Below are 15,718 nucleotides of genomic sequence, written 5' to 3'. Positions count from 1 at the left end.
AAAAAAAAAAAAAAAAAAAAAAAAAAGAAAAAAAACAAGTTCAATACTTTGAAAAAACATGGTGTGTATCTAAATCCAAAAAGAATTCATCCCCTCTGAATATTTTCACATTTTTGCAACCACAAATTTAAATGTATTTTACTGGGATCACAGTAGTTCATAATGGTGAAAAGGAAGGTAAAAAAAAAATGGTTTAGTTTTCAAACTTAAAATAACAATAATAAAAAAGAAATAAAAGAATCTGTAAAGCCAGCCTTTGTATTCAGACCCCTTTGTTTGGATACTCTTAAATAAAATCCAGGGCAACCAAACACAGGATGAAATATTCTAATATCACACTTACCCCAAAGGAAGCTCCCACTGGCCTGCGCACCCATTTAGGTGGCTTCTTCAGAGGAGGAACGATGGTTTCCTGCACACTGGGCTGAGGAACTTGTAGAGGAGGCAGCACTTGTCCCGTACCAAAGGGATCCATTGTATCAAATGAAGAGGATATCTGGTAAAATATAAAGAACATGATTTGTTCAATTAACAACTGCATGCTAAATCAATTCAGTTATTTGTAGAACAGAATATCTCTTTTTCCATTTCCAAATAAATACAAACACAGGAAAACTTTCACATGTTTAAATATGTGCATCAACTCTTTCTTTTTAGTACTTCCGCTATAATAAACTGTTGTTATGGATGTTTGTCAGGGGAAACACCAGTTCTCTAGGAAGTATTTTCTTTCCTCTTTCAAATTTAGCTATTAGTCAGCGTGATTTCCTTTACAACAGCACCATCTCGTGGACAGACAACTAAATGTTCAAAACTTTTTAACATTTAAACTTTAAACTAGTAATCACCATGTCAGCTGTGCTTTGCTGCTGAGCCTTCAAGCTCCCTCCCATCACAGAGTAAACTGTGATTCTCCCATCAAACGACGCTGCTGAAAGAAGGGCTGGATTCCTGGGGCACCACTGGACATCAAAGCACCACTGGTTTGTAGTTGGAAGCTCGTAAATTACCTAAAATAAAAAAAAATAAAAAAACAAGACACCAGTGAAGATCAATTGTAGCCAAGAGAGATAATTTCAGAACTACATACTGGTAAATAAAAACTTCAAATACCTCTCCAGTGTTTGGATTCCAGCAGAGGATCCTGTTGTCTTTAGCGCTACTCAGAAGGAGCTCCGAATCGGATTGGCTCCACGAAATGGACAGAATTCCTCTGGAAGACGCCAGCGGCACAAAACTCAGAACAATCTAACAAAAATTCAATCAAATTTATGCCAACGAGAGATAAATCAATAAAACTGTACCGTTTATGATTTTCCAGCACTTTAAGGGGTGACGTAGCAAAGCGAAGGTCCCACATCTGGATGACTGGCTGTCGGTCATCTTCTGAGGCCAACACCAGCTGGGTGGCCACGTCAGGGTGCCACAGCATTCCCGAACAGTGCATCTTCAGTCACATAACAAGGTAGAATGCAAAAATCACAACACCCATTTACCATCAAAGTCTTTTCAATTAGATTTTTTTTATTTACTGGGCTGCACCTTTTATTTCAAAATTTCAGATATGAATAAAATTAAAATTGATAAGTTACTTTATTTCAGTTGTTCAAGTAAAAAAGTTAAATAAATAAAAGACATAAAGCCTTTATTTTTTTTTTTTAAAGTGAAATACTATTGCCTTTTTGATTACATTTTAAAGTGTGAAAGTTAGGGAACAGTATAGTCTGATTTCTATGTACTAGAAGAAACACTTACCAAACATTATATTATTGCAAATGTATTACGAATAGACAAAAAAATTGCTTAAAATAAATTATTAAGGGAGCCTTAATTACATGACCTGATGGACAACAGGCAAATCTCAATTATCTCTTTTTAATAACTGAAAAAAAAAGAAAAGAAAAACAACCAACCCTGTTGCTGTGATCACTGATCTTTATGATGGGCTCATTCTTCCTCAAGTCCCACACAACCGCTTTCCCACTGGGGTTAGCAGATGCCAGGATGTGCTGAACCTGCCTGTTCCACGACACAACACTGATGTCTTCAACGGGCTGAAACAGGAGAAAACAGCTGCTTGTCCAATACAAATCAGATAATTAACGGTCAGAGTGTTAAAGCACTTTGACAACTCTGGGAAAAAAGCAGGTCAGTTTCACAAATAAGAGCAAAGGCGACACCATAAACAAAAGAGGTTCCACTCTTATTCAGGTTTCAAACTACAAAAACAGGAAATTAAATTTGAAAGTGACTGTGGTTTCAATTGTAAATAGCTTTATATAGTACAATAGAATCTGTGACTTTTCTAAATCCAGTACTTACCTGTGTTTTTGCTCCTGGAGTCATTGGGCTGCTGAAGTTATTTAGATCCCAGATGTAGATCTCAGAGTCATTGGCTCCAGAGGCAAGAAGATTACTCTGCGAAAGAAAAGGCCACAGATAGAAAATTATGAATTATACGAGATGTGCTTTTGGATAATCTGTCTATAATCGCAATGTATTTACCTGGAACGGGTTGAAATCAAGTGCACGGACTGGTCCTGTGTGTTTGTCACACTGCCCAACAACAGCCTCTGCTCCAGAACTTATGATAGCCTCTGGGTTATATACAGTCAATGTGCCATTTTCGCTTCCCCCAACGAGTCTCCCTCCAGTTCCATCTTCCGCCGTCCCAAAATTTACCCATACAATGCTGTGCAACCTATGGGAGCAAAACAGGCATTACTCCATTACCCCCAAAGCCCGCAAAAAATAAAAGGGCAGCCGCCCTCTACATGTGCAAAGAAGGTTGAGACATTCCAAAAAACAGTTTCACACTACAATTTCAGTTTACTTGTAAATAAAACAAAAACGTAAAACATGCAATATTTCATTCCACTTGAAAATTATGTGCTACTTTGTGTCAGTCTAGCACATAAAATGCTAGCAAAATACATCAAAGCTTGTGTGTAAAAATGTTCCAAGGGTGTGAATAGTTTTTACAATGCACTACAGTTGCAATAGTTAACAGCTATTGCCTGTAATAAGAATGCAGCATCATCCACCAGTAAGCAAAATCAAAAACCGAAACACAATGCGAGTTCTATGTACTGACTGATGGGGACTGCAGGATGTGCACGTTAGAATGTGTAAATGTATGACAGAGTACCTGTTTGTTGTGGATAATGAACCCTTGAGCTGCATCTCCAGAGAGGGGTCGGCAAAATCCATCTCAAATATCTCTATGGCAGCTGTGGTGTTGAAAGAAGCATCGAGCTGTTGTGCTGATGTTCCTAAGGCCAGGTAGATCGGATGGTGTCCGGCAGGACTCCATGCCTGGTGGGCAGTCCTCTGAATTTCCTTCAGCCTCATCTTCAACTACAGAGGTTCAAGTTTCAAAGCCTAGGAAGGTGAGACCACCAGTGTATTATTTTGTTATAGGCATTTTTTGCTGTACAGGTTAACATAACTAATAAAGATAAACAAAACCTGATGTTCTCAGTAGAAAAATAAATGCATACAGCGCTAAAATTTCCTGATTCTGGATTCCCAACTCTGGAATTGATAAAACACATTGAACCGACACCAGAAGACGACATCGCTCCCCAAATCATCTGTAGCTATCGATTTGGTTATATTCCTCCTTTTCCATTTTGCTGAAGCACAGCAACATCCGTTCAGATTATTTCTGTTACCTGCCATAGGAAATGCCTTCTAATCCAGTCTACTTCACACAGCAGTAACCCGAATAACAAAAATAATCGCACCATAATTATAGCTCATCGACAATTGATTCAAATTGATGTAGTTCTTAGTACTATAATCGTCAAGTTGCCAGACTACTATCAAATAAGATTTTTCTGTTTATCTGCCATGTAGCTAGCGAGTTAGCATTTCGCAAGCACACCTCGAATGTAGCCTTCATTAAATTTCACATTACAAACGAAATTTATTAATATTATTTAGCGTTAGGGTTAAAATGTTATATATTCAACCAATCTATGAAAACACCATATCTTAAGTTTTCCAGTTTATATACTCCCAGCCGATGCTGCTGTTGCTAGCTAGCTAGTCGTTAGCCACCACCCCAATTGCAGTACATCAAAGGCAAATAAAACAAAGGATAAAAAGACTCAATTTAAATCTCCTGGTTAGGAAAATGTGTTTTTAAGAGCAACTTACGTAAACTGTGTTACACAGCTTGACAATTTGCGTCTACACGCTCCAGTGCTACTTATCAGCGAAGCTAGCAGCCCAGACCAAAGTGCTACTGCCGTGTTGTCACTAAGCTACGGATCGCCCACAGGGACATTTTACATATAACCTCACATTTCAGCTGACCTAACGCCCTGAACTCATCGGAACCATATCTGGGATAGTACAATTGTCAGAATTTTTTTTTTTTCATCTGAATATTTAAAAACATCAAGTGCTGCTTTTATTTCATGAAACAAATTATATTTAAAAACATCAAGTGCTGCTTTTATTTCATGAAACTAATTATATTTAAAAACATCAAGTGCTGCTTTTATTTCATGAAACAAATTTAGTCTTTACATAGAACAAAATACAATTCCACACAGATATTTTATACATTAACGTAAGTCTTTATTTTTGCCAGAAATATATACAAGAGCAAAATTGTATTTTAGGTTTAGATTTCATAATTTTTAACTTCTTCTGGTGCCTTTGCAGGATCTCCTCCTTTCTCCAAGTACAGGTTGTTGTAGGGATATTGCTTTGGGGCCTGAAACAAAAGAAATAAATGAGTGTATTACTAAATACATAAATGCAAAAATAAAGCAATGCGGAGCAGAAAAAGCAACAAGTACCCAAAGTTATCAGGGTGCATAACAAACATATTTCTTAAAGTGTTAAAGATCTGGTCTATACAAAAGTATGTAGCAGCCTTGTACAATGATAATTTTCCATATTTTCTTTGATCAAAGAGCAGAGTAGATTGCACTAGTTTGTTTTGCTGCGTCACTATTTAGTGGCCAACTGAGCTGATTAACATTTTCCTGTGTTAATTTGTACCACAGTAGAGCAGAGTGTGGTGTGATTCGGAAATTTGCAGCAAGGATGCTTTATAATTACATATTTCTAGTATCAGTTATTTAGCTATATTGATTATTTTGACAACCATAGTAAATGGACTTAAACATGGTTAGCTTTGCCTATCAGCTCTGCACATGTACCAAATTGGTTTGATTTAGTCAAATTATATACCAGGATTTTGAGATGTATGATCTCTTTTTAAAGCAACCATCACTACAATATGTGTCCAATCCTCACTGAAACTCCATCAGCAATGTATAATGAAACAATACTAAACATAGAAAAGTCCATAGAATGAAATAATACACATTTACTTGAGTCCGTCTACTGTAATTTTATACACTAAAATTGGGTGTGTACTTACAATAGGTTGATAGGATGGAAATTTCTCCCCCATGTAGAACATGAACAACATGAACCCGACGAAACCAAACAGTTGTTTCCACATCGTTGACCACGGCACAGGGCTCGGAGATGTGTCCACCCGGGTTCTGAGGTACATGTCAAAATTCCAGTGCATCTACAATATTGGCACAACAGAACAACCTATTAATCTGATGACTCTAGATATGTTTTAAGCATTCATTTGCATATAGACAGAAATTTTTGTCACAATTCTTCCTTGCAAAGTAGCTCAACCAAGCTTACATTATGTGGAGGAGCATCTAAACATCAGTTTTCACGTCTTCCCACAGAATGCTAAAAGGATTTAGTTCTGTATTTTGTGTTGTTCATTGCTATAATAAACGCACTGACGCTGGTTATTATAATGTGAAAAAAAAAGTAAAAAGTTGAGGACATATGAATACTTCTTCATGGGTGTCCAGCCATGCGAACTGTAAAACTGTATGGTATGGGACTTTGTATTTTATCTAAGAAAGCAATACATATAAATAACAAAAGCTTTAAATTGCCAGTATCTATGTTAATTATTAAGAAATAATAATATATCTACAATTAAAAAAAAAAACTTTTAGAAGGGAATTTCATCCCTGTCTTACCGGCTCTCCCCAGTTCCTCCTCAAGTCAGGGTGGTCCCATTTGTACCAAGGGTCTCTCTCGTGTTGGGACCTATCTTGTAATTTTGGGTAATCACCGAAGCTATGGAAACAATAAAATTAAAGTGTTAGTTCCGAATGTCCATTATTGTCCATTCATTAGACTCCTTCTAAATGAGCAATGCCTATGAAATTATACCGGAATGCGACATAAGCTAAAAAGCTTTCAAAAAGAAGCTCACCCCTCTCCGTTATCCGGATACGGCTCATAGTCCTCAACCCTTAGATTGTATTTCTTTGCAGCAGCAGCTCTCTCCTCTGGGGTCTTTGGGTATGCGCCAGGCAGACTATCTTTTGTCGCACCAGAGGCTGAAACAGCAATAAAAATGCATTTCTGAAAGCAATAATGAACGTGTACACAACCCAATTTAAGACTCGCTCCACTCATTCAGAACAGCCGCTGACTCTCTGCTAGCTCGAGCTAATGGTCGCAATTCAAGGTTACGTCCATGAGAAGCTTCAAACTAAAAACCATGACAAATATGTTTAAAGAAATCTTTCATACCCACAATACTAAAACACGACCTACCTGCTCTACATCCCGATACAAGGGCTGAGAGGCCAGAACCTTTACCCTTAGCGAGAGCCTTGGCCAAACGTTGGAAACCAACACCAGCCATGTTTACTGGCTGCTGTTGTCTGACAGAATGAGAGGTACGCATGCGCGAAAAATGAACTATGGGCTCCGGTAAGGAACATTGACATTCTTCCGCAATTTACAAACATTTTCTCTGAAAAAGGCGATTAATAAAAAAATAAATAAATTTGTAAAAATCCACGTCTTTCTCAAGTAGAGAATTTCTGTTATCTGTTGTTCAGAGTTAATTTTTATTTTGCATTGTGCTGGGAATGTTTATTATGCAAAGTGGCATACAATGGTGGCTGTAACTGCAGTTGGTTCATGAGACTAAATACAAATACGCACTACACTTTAAGAATTTCATTAAAACTTTCAAGTCCATTTTTGATTTTTCTTTCAATTCAAATTTCTGTGATGATAAGTTATGATTTTTTAACGCACTCCTTTTATGTTCTTTTGTTATAGCGTACTATAATTATTGTGCTTTTTAAGTTTTATTGGACATTGTAAAATCTACACTGTTTAGTAATAATTGTAAATAATTGGAAATTGTGTATGATTTGGATATTTGAAAAAAAGTAGGCACAAAGTTGTGTTGTATTGCACATATACACTTAACAGAAAAAAAACACTAAAATTTGTGGTTGTGTAATGTGATAAAATATCATAAAGTTTAAGGAGTAAGACTCCTTTTGTACTACATATAAGGGGTGAGAGGCCAGAACCTTTTTCCTCAGCAACATCCTTAGTCAACTCTTAGAAATCAACACCAGTCTTGTTTGCAGGGCATAACTACTGCTGTGCTTAGCCGCTATATTTTTACGTTGGTTTTAAGCTAGGGTTCATCAATGATGACAATGACAAAAACAAAGTTCTAAATCTCATGCTTTATTTTAATTTAGAATCTGAATGGCAGTTCCAAGTCCATTTCCAAGAAGCATGACAGTGACATGGAAACTCCTCGAGTGGCTGAAAGGGAACTTGTTCTCAGAGAGAATGCACTGAAGCTCCTACACAAGTTCCTCTTCCAATCAGATTCAGCTCAGGTGCACATATGCATTTACTGAGTGATCATCACTCTGCCATCAGGGAGTGTTTCCCTAATGTCCATCAGAGAAGGTCTGCTATGTCTTTCTCCACCATTTCAATGGGACAGTGAAGTTCATACCTACACAGCAAGGAAGATGGCATGTAACAGAAAAAAAAACAGCCTTAAATTAGCTGAAGGTTTTGTATGTGATATTTACCTTTTGAAAGGGGTGCCATCTGAATTAATAAGAAACTTCTCAAAATTCCATCTAATGTCGTTGACACATATTGGGGACCAGTAGAACTTCTTTATATCTCCAATAAGAGGATTAACAAATGGCAGCGAGTCCTGTGGAGAACAAGAAGAGACAGAACAGCTGTGCTAACCGGAACGATTCTGAATCATTTGAGTGTATACATCTGAAATCTTTGTAGAATGCAGTATACCTTTAGATATGTAAAAAGAGGTTCTTCGTTCAACCCATTCACCTCGATCTTGGCAAAGACAGGAAACTTTGGTACAAACCCACTGCCAGGTCTCACATACTTCAGTACATTGAGCATTTCTTCATTCACCTCTAAAAACAGATGCATGTAAAATTATTTATGTATTTTATTTATTTCTGTGTTAGCACATGTCACTTACAAGTAAAAACTGTTTTATAAGTGGCATTATCATAGACTTACAAAAAGTGCCGACTGTTCCAGTCAGAAGTTTCCATTCACTTCTCATTCTCATGAATGTTATGTTAATTTTAGGGATTTTATGGTTGCATTTGAATTGTTCTTTTTACAGAGTGAAACAATAAAAACAACTTCAACAAATTTTGAAAATCTAAAATGGATTCACAAGTTTGAACTCACAATGAATTTTCTTGGATCCACTAAGGTTGTAAGTCTTATATCCAGGTTCAAATAAATACATATGCATCCACTAAAATTTTATTAAATTCCCCATGACGAAATGCAGAGAAACCACATTTTCCAATTGTCAGGTAGGTCCTGGCTGGATGTTTAATGAACCTTTGAATTAGTAGAGTTAATTTAAATTGGTTGGTTTCCTTCCAAAGACTCTGCCTTTAATTAAATATTTGATTTAATTTCAAACCTCTGTGTAAGAGAATAACTATGATAAATTTAAACCTATGCATTGTATTCTCTTTCTTTATTAGTTATCAAAATTGCATGCTGTTTAATCATCAAAAAGAACAATTTCAATATATCACTTCAACAGACAAAATAATATAACAACTCACCTTTTACTCTACTTTTGAACAAAGGCTTTTTATTATTATGGCGGTTCAGCAAAACAAATGTTCAGTATACACACAATGCAAGCAAAGAACTTTTCCCTATAAGTCCAACAATCTTTGCCTCATAAACATAATAAGAAATAAAGAAAGCATTATAAGCTTAATTAAATCAGAGGAGAAACTTACCAGGTGACTGAAGACCAAACTGGTTGCAGGGGAAACCTAACACAGTGAAATTCAGGTTGCCAAACATTTCCATTAGTGCATTCATTCGGTGGTACTGAAAGAACATGGAAAATAATGGTTGCAGTAAGGCTATGTGGGTACACTACGTAGAACATTATGCAGTCAATGTTCTTGAAGAATCACCTCCTCAATCGTTGACCCTCAGAAGGTGGCAACATTGACAATGAGCAGCACCTTTCCTTTATAAATGCTCAATGGGACTTCCTCTCCTTCCAGCGTCTCAGCGGAAAAATCATATATCGACTTGTACGCCATTCTTGTTCTATGGCTTGTATATAGACTATGTTTACTGAGGAGTGAGCATTCACTCCACTACTCTGCTGGCTGCTGTCATTCACTGAAACATAACTTGTTGGGTCAGCAGTTGTTCTGCATGATTGACTTCATTGTACCTCTGGACAGAGGTGAGCTGGCTGAGTAGCTGACTGCTGAACTTAAAACAGCTCTTGTTTATCTTTGGAACTGGGGGATTAAGAGAACAGTTATTTATTTTGATATATTTTGACATATTATTTGAATTGTGATTTTGACTTATGAGATTCAAAAATATTTAGTTATGATCAACAAATGTGGTTACATTGAAAAATGCATAATTTTATTGTGGATACATAGTCAGTGCCTATACTTTCATGTTACTAAAAATGCAAATAAATACTTGTTTTTGAAGATATTGTGTAAAGAACTCAAATTTATTTTCTGCTATTTTCATAAAAAAAATTCTAGCTATTTTTCTTTCTCTAACTGTGTGTGTGTGTGTGTGTGTGTGTGTGTGTGTGTTTTAAGATGCTTTGTTGTGCCAGTGGTGTTTGAATTATTGATGTTCAAAGCACTAAAGGGACATATAAATTTATCTGAAAACACCTATTTTTTATGTGTAGAATAAAATAAGTTTGGGGGAATTTTAAAAGGAAGAAATAATTTAACATCCTGATTTGGGAAATGGGAAATGAGCATAACATCGGGTGGCTTTTTGAAAAAATGGCAGCTGTAACAAATCAGTCTACTTATAATCCCATCGTCTCTAAAATACAAAAAATCAGTCATGACGCATTCAAGTGTTCACCGTAAATGTTATGACCAGTGATGTATTTCCCGGGTTACTGTTATAAAACACTACAAAAAAATTATGTATTTGACAAAAATTATTTCAAAATTACTCCATCAGAAAGGATTAGCACGTTATTTTTGTAAACGAATATAATTTAGGTGCATTTGCTTCTCTGGCTAAATGATTTACAAACTAAATTGCAACTCAGACTAATCAGGTACCCCATTATGTTGTGCTTTTCAGTGGCTGTATATAATCTGACAATTTTACAAAGTTCCGTTATCTTCTGTGAGATGATTTGCGCAGTTTTCTTTGTTGACAATAATTATTCCGACAGCCAGCGAATGCAGCTTTTGGTTTAGGTTACACCTCAAACGCTTTACAAGATGCTAAGGCAAAATACGCTCCTTAGGTGACAATGTAAAGAACAGCTCGTCCTGAAAAACAGCGTATTACGCAGCTGGTTCACAATGGATGAAGAAGGCAGTTGGCAGACGTAAGTAGCTTTTAAAACGTGTTTATATCTCTAAAAAAACAGCTGAGTTGGTGGCCCCGGCAGACTAGCTCTCCGGCTAACAGCGGAAGCGTAAGATTATTAACCAACAGTCAATGGAACGCAGCTCGTGCCATTTATATATAGCTGGCAATTAATTTTAACTATATACAGCAGCGCCAGGGCAAACGCAACGGCACTCAATGCTAATGCATTAAATTACCCCATTGTGTGTTTACTCGTATTCGTTGATTTTTTAAAATTTTATTTATTTTATTTTTGTTTAAGCGTTTGCAGAGTCAAAGTTCAGCTGTAACAGGGTTTGTTTTCCTGCAGATGTCATCTCTTGGACCTGCCTTGGGAGGATGTTCTCGTTCCACACATTTTGTCCTACTTGCCGTTGCAGCACATTGTCAGCCTGCAGAGGGTTAGCAAGCAGTTCCACAGCCTCGTCCAGGTGTATCTGGCCAACTGCAGGACTTTTAATTTTTCCACCGTAAGTAATGGTACATACTTTTAAAAAGGAGCAGTGCATTGCAGCAGTAGTTTATAAATGTGAGGGAAATGGATGGATGCTTTTCAAAGTTGTATGAATTAGAATGCTGAAAGGTGCAGATGTGTTCATCTCCCTTTACTCTGATATTCCTAAACTGCAACCTGCTACGTTTGATAATTATAATTAACTGGAACGAATATTTCATTAAATTGAAATGACTTTTCTTACAAAGTGCCTTGAGATGACATTGCTTTACAAATAAACTGAATTGAATTTGGAATCCAAAGAGCCATTTTTGCCCTCAGTCCAGGTCATATAGCTTGTCTAGAAGCTAAACTGTTCCATCATCTTTTGAAAATAAACGACATAATGCCTAATGAATGTCTCGTATAAGAAATGCATTGTCATTTTTAAAGAAACAGCATTTTATTTAAGTTTTCAGCATTTTATTTAAGTTTTCAGCTATTAGAATAAGCAAAGACATAATAGCAAAAACAGAATAGTTAAAATTTTGGGATGTTATTTGTTCAAAATTATGTAAGCAATAATGTACTGCTCAAACCCGCATTTAAAGACATCAGTTGGTTAATAATTTTTAGCCAAACTCATTAAAAATTATTGTGGAAGATTCAAAGAGCCACTAGCAGACCAATGGCCTAAATAAAACCCAGTGCAAACAGTTGCCTTCAGATGAAACCTATTAATTAGTGAATATAGTCCATATTTGTGTAACTTTATCTCAGTATAAATACAGTTACTATGCATTGTAAAGCTTTCTCTGAGATTTTTAGTGACCAAACAACACATGACTGGTCTAGCCAAGGGGCTAGCGGTAACTCTGGAGGAGATGCAGAGATCAACATCATAAATATAACTACTATAAGTTGTGTTCTCCATAAATCTGTCCTTTATTCAAGAGTGACTAGGAGAAAGCCAGTTGTTGAATAAAGCCATAAGAAGCCCTGTTTACTGTTGGCCACAAGCTGTGTTGATGACACAGTAAACAAGTGGAAGAAAGTGCTTTATTTGCAGGAGATCCAAAAGATTTTTTGCAAATCACTACAACATCCTGACTACAACAACCCCAGCTACTTTTCACAGGATATCGGGGAAACATTTTAGTTAAGTTTAAGGGTTGAATACAATTCCCTGTCTCTTTCCAGACTTTTATTTAAAAAAAACAAAAACGTTTATCATTTTTTTCCTTCTATTTGCACTACTCTGTTGATCTGTCATATACATTAAAATTGTAAATCAAATAATCAAGGGGGACTGTATTGGTTAGCAAAATATTTCAGCTCCATGTTCCGTTTGAATATTTGCAGATTGGACCGTGCATCCCCAAGGAAGCATTTTGCACAATGTTAAAAGACAATAAAGTTCTCCAGAACCTGTCCCTTCAAAACTGTTCAGACTGGGTCACAGACAAGGAGTTGCTTCCTGTTATCGGCCAGAACCAGCATCTGCACAGGGTAGACATGAGTGGCTGTGCCTCCCTCACCCGCCACTCCTTAGTGGCCGTGTCCTTGAGCTGCACGCATCTCCAGCATCTCGGCCTGGCTCACTGCGACTGGGTGGACTGCCTGTCTCTGCGCAGCCTGGCTGACCACTGTGGAGGGCTCCGGTCGATCGATCTCACCGCCTGCCGCCAGCTGAAGGATGACGCCATCTGCTACCTGGCCAAAAAGTGTGCTGAGCTGAAGTCGCTGTCGTTGGCGGTCAATGCCAACATTACAGACGAGTCGGTGGAAGAGGTGGCCAAGAACTGCAGGGGTCTGGAACAGCTGGATCTGACAGGTTGTCTGCGAGTCCGGAACCAGTCCATCAGGTTTGTAACGTACTGATTCTAAAAGGGGAAACGATGATATAAGTAGCTTATTGTTAGCTTTGGTGTAAACTGTGTTGTTATATCCTCATTTGTAAGTCGCTTTGGATAACAGTGTCTGCCTTTTATCCAAACATACATGAACAGATGAATAGAGAAAAGACAACACATTTAACCTTTCTCCAGGCAACAATGTTTGACATTTTAGTCCAGTTAGACAGGACAGTAATTTGAACAATAGAACATGCCTATTTGTAGTGGTTTTCATACTCCTTGAGGTTTTTTAAGTTTTATGTTATTGTTATTTACTACGTAATTAATAATTAAAATGAGCTCGATAATTTCCATTTCCGATAATTAATTTTTTTTGTCATACAGTTTTGTTTACAGAGACATCGTAATTAATTTGATTTTTGGTTCCAGTTGTGTGTTTTTTATTTCCATTTTATTCATTGTTTTGGTTGTTGTTTTATTTAGAATATTTAATATATCTTCCAGTTCCAGTGTTCAGTGTTCTTTACAAAACAAAAGTTTATTAGTCTTTGATAGGGTAAACTTGCATATTACTTAAACGGTCTCAAAACAACAATTGCATAAGCAGCTATACATATAACACTCTTTTTTCCTAAAGCGTTTGATTTGATCATCCATTCATAAGTTCCCCCTGTTACTCCTATGCCCCAAAGAACTCTTGCAGAGTATTGCCCAAAGCTGCAGTCCCTGAGGGTGAATCACTGTCACAACGTGACCGAGTCGAGCCTCGACCCTCTCCGGAAGCGCAACGTAGTGATCGATGTAGAGCCGCCTTTACCGCGGGCCCTGGTGCTTCTTCAGGATATGCTGGGTTTCGCTCCTTTTATCAATCTGCAGATCTAGCCACAGGGAGAAACTCAAGAACGAGTTCGCAAAGTGAGGTAAGAACAGCAGCTGCTGTCGAGCTTTTTTTCGCCAGTTACATTGACGTGGTGGTTTACAGACTCGTCTTGCTTTTGTTGCAGGCGACTGGCAGCTGTCACTTGAACTCATATCACGTGATGGAGAAATGATTCGACTTTTCAGAAAAGTATGGATGTGGAATAAAAAAAACAAAAAGAGAACCTCACTGGATCGTGGTCAGCGCTGCAAAGTTAGAATTTAACTGAAAATAAGTTTGAATTTAACATTCAAAGAAGAAAGCCATGTGTGTTTTTAGCCTTGCTGCCTCTTGTCCAAAATATATTACTGCACTTTTTATTCACTTAATGTCGCAAGATTGCATTCCTAACCAAAAGCATAATGTATTTTTGTTGTTGTTGTTTGTTCCAAACAAAATGCAAAGCTACAAATGGTCTTATGTTTCATTTAGAAACATTTACAATGTTTGAGTTTAATTAAACATTTTGTTTTGCTTGAGTTTACTTGCAGAAAGGGTCAGTTCACCCAGGGCACACAAATGCATTTCCAAAGCTGTCACTGCAACACTAGATATTTGTTTTAATTTATTCAAAGTTTAATATCTCTTGAAACATTTAGGTTTTATCTGCTGTTTCACACTTTGCCAGACCAGAAGCACTCAGAAGTAACTGAATCATTATATGTTGTTTTTGTGATGTGATTGAAGTGACCCATAGAATGATAATGTTCTAAATGTACAGCCTCAGCACGTGTTTAAAACACAAGAATTTATTTGGACTTTTCCCCATTAAGTCCAAGTAGATTTTATAAGAACTTGTAAAGCAGTTATTGTTCTTGTGACACGGCACATTAATTATGTAAGCAGTTAAATGGGGAAATGCCACCCGAAAAATTGTGTATTAATCTGCTGTAATTTGTAAAGCAAAACTTTTTTATGCATGTTGACTTTTTTTTCTTTTAAAATCGGTAGTCTAAAAACTGAGGGAATGACTGTTTTTTTTTTTTCTTTGAAGTTATCCTCCTCTATTTGTTTCCACTTTCCCTTTTGATCCAGACACTGTATCGTAAAGACAAATTAAGATCATGTGTTGACATCTCACGCATTTCTGAGTTCAGTTTAAAGCTTCCAACACTGAAGCAAAATCACTATAATAGCCCTGTTTTACATTTATTGTCCACTTGATGGCATAGTGGAGCAAATGAAGCATCATGAAGCTTTGGCTCCTGAGTGGACCAATTGGAAAGAAAGTTTCAGTGCTTCAAAGCCTTATCTTGCTGTCACTAGTGGACTGGTATATGTTGCAGAGGTGAGGAGTTCAAATAGGATTCTAGATGGTAGGTGATCAAATATGTATTTCATGCAATAAAATGCCAATTATTTAAAATTTGTAGTGTCTTTTTTGGGGTGATTATTTTTTTTTCCTTTAGTAATCTGTCTCTCAATGTTGAAGTTTAAGACTACGAAGAAAATTACCTACTTCTTTGTTCTAGATGAAAATGGTGAAAATTCTGTGATGTATCAAATTCTCATTTCCCCCACTGTAAGTGGACAGCAATGTCTTGGTACATCTGAGGGGGTTCTGTACTGTTAGATATAAAAAACTCAGAATATTGTTTTACATCCAAACCCTAACTGTTTGTTCACTAATTCTTGAGTGCTTTTTTTTAAAACTTAAAGAGACACAAGATGGCAGCAACGAGTCAGGATATTTGTCTTTAGTTCTGTTTGAGAGCCTCCACTGGTTTAAACTCCAATTGA

The 15,718-nt window shown here is 36.9% G+C and overlaps 4 protein-coding genes across 4 annotated transcripts; 1 reads left to right on the top strand and 3 right to left on the bottom strand.

The window, feature by feature from the left end:
- Positions 1-263: 263 nt before the first annotated feature.
- LOC103142342 (protein transport protein Sec31A-like) lies at positions 264-4,285 on the bottom strand. The gene is made up of 9 exons (XM_007558370.2): positions 4,162-4,285; positions 3,149-3,381; positions 2,506-2,701; positions 2,323-2,418; positions 1,914-2,054; positions 1,305-1,447; positions 1,114-1,213; positions 849-1,010; positions 264-496 (listed from the first exon to the last, which is right to left on the bottom strand). Exons 2-9 carry the CDS (start codon positions 3,349-3,351, stop codon positions 287-289), a joined length of 1,251 nt encoding a protein of 416 aa, XP_007558432.1. The 5' UTR covers positions 3,352-3,381; positions 4,162-4,285; the 3' UTR covers positions 264-286.
- A 293-nt stretch (positions 4,286-4,578) lies between these two features.
- Positions 4,579-6,772, bottom strand: LOC103142289 (NADH dehydrogenase [ubiquinone] 1 beta subcomplex subunit 8, mitochondrial-like). Its single transcript, XM_007558275.2, has 5 exons — positions 6,625-6,772; positions 6,278-6,404; positions 6,039-6,138; positions 5,402-5,557; positions 4,579-4,726 (listed from the first exon to the last, which is right to left on the bottom strand). Exons 1-5 carry the CDS (start codon positions 6,755-6,757, stop codon positions 4,634-4,636), a joined length of 609 nt encoding a protein of 202 aa, XP_007558337.1. The 5' UTR covers positions 6,758-6,772; the 3' UTR covers positions 4,579-4,633.
- A 771-nt stretch (positions 6,773-7,543) lies between these two features.
- gpx9 (glutathione peroxidase 9) lies at positions 7,544-9,532 on the bottom strand. Its single transcript, XM_007558272.2, has 5 exons — positions 9,327-9,532; positions 9,144-9,237; positions 8,152-8,282; positions 7,923-8,053; positions 7,544-7,843 (listed from the first exon to the last, which is right to left on the bottom strand). Exons 2-5 carry the CDS (start codon positions 9,226-9,228, stop codon positions 7,786-7,788), a joined length of 405 nt encoding a protein of 134 aa, XP_007558334.1. The 5' UTR covers positions 9,229-9,237; positions 9,327-9,532; the 3' UTR covers positions 7,544-7,785.
- Positions 9,533-10,559: 1,027 nt separating this feature from the next.
- fbxl15 (F-box and leucine-rich repeat protein 15) lies at positions 10,560-15,344 on the top strand. The gene is made up of 5 exons (XM_007558271.2): positions 10,560-10,747; positions 11,081-11,240; positions 12,566-13,068; positions 13,752-13,979; positions 14,064-15,344. The coding sequence occupies exons 1-4, from the start codon at positions 10,722-10,724 to the stop codon at positions 13,939-13,941; spliced, it is 879 nt and encodes a 292-aa protein (XP_007558333.1). The 5' UTR covers positions 10,560-10,721; the 3' UTR covers positions 13,942-13,979; positions 14,064-15,344.
- The last annotated feature ends 374 nt before the right edge of the window (positions 15,345-15,718 follow it).

The sequence above is a fragment of the Poecilia formosa genome, unplaced genomic scaffold, assembly GCF_000485575.1.
Source record: "Poecilia formosa unplaced genomic scaffold, Poecilia_formosa-5.1.2 Scaffold95, whole genome shotgun sequence".
Taxonomy (NCBI): Eukaryota; Metazoa; Chordata; class Actinopteri; order Cyprinodontiformes; family Poeciliidae; genus Poecilia; species Poecilia formosa.
Note: the sequence above shows the minus strand (reverse complement) of the source record. Positions and strands in the feature narration are given on the sequence as shown.

Excerpts from the sequence above, each read along its gene's own strand:
- fbxl15 (XM_007558271.2), top strand. The coding sequence starts at position 10,722 with ATGGATGAAGAAGGCAGTTGGCAGAC. Across the intron at positions 11,241-12,565 it reads GGACTTTTAATTTTTCCACC|ATTGGACCGTGCATCCCCAA; the intron begins GTAAGTAATGGT and ends GAATATTTGCAG. Across the intron at positions 13,069-13,751 it reads GTCCGGAACCAGTCCATCAG|AACTCTTGCAGAGTATTGCC; the intron begins GTTTGTAACGTA and ends TATGCCCCAAAG.
- LOC103142289 (XM_007558275.2), bottom strand. The coding sequence starts at position 6,757 with ATGCGTACCTCTCATTCTGTCAGACAACAGCAGCCAGTAAACATGGCT. Across the intron at positions 6,139-6,277 it reads TATCCGGATAACGGAGAGGG|CTTCGGTGATTACCCAAAAT; the intron begins GTGAGCTTCTTT and ends TTGTTTCCATAG. Across the intron at positions 4,727-5,401 it reads TTCCATCCTATCAACCTATT|GCCCCAAAGCAATATCCCTA; the intron begins GTAAGTACACAC and ends CTTTTGTTTCAG.
- LOC103142342 (XM_007558370.2), bottom strand. The coding sequence starts at position 3,351 with ATGAGGCTGAAGGAAATTCAGAGGACTGCCCACCAGGCATGGAGTCCT. Across the intron at positions 2,055-2,322 it reads CTCCAGGAGCAAAAACACAG|CCCGTTGAAGACATCAGTGT; the intron begins GTAAGTACTGGA and ends CTCCTGTTTCAG. Across the intron at positions 497-848 it reads AGCAAAGCACAGCTGACATG|ATATCCTCTTCATTTGATAC; the intron begins GTGATTACTAGT and ends ATATTTTACCAG.
- gpx9 (XM_007558272.2), bottom strand. The coding sequence starts at position 9,228 with ATGAATGCACTAATGGAAATGTTTGGCAACCTGAATTTCACTGTGTTA. Across the intron at positions 8,054-8,151 it reads CTCTTTTTACATATCTAAAG|GACTCGCTGCCATTTGTTAA; the intron begins GTATACTGCATT and ends TGTTCTCCACAG. Across the intron at positions 7,844-7,922 it reads GATGGCACCCCTTTCAAAAG|GTATGAACTTCACTGTCCCA; the intron begins GTAAATATCACA and ends CTTGCTGTGTAG.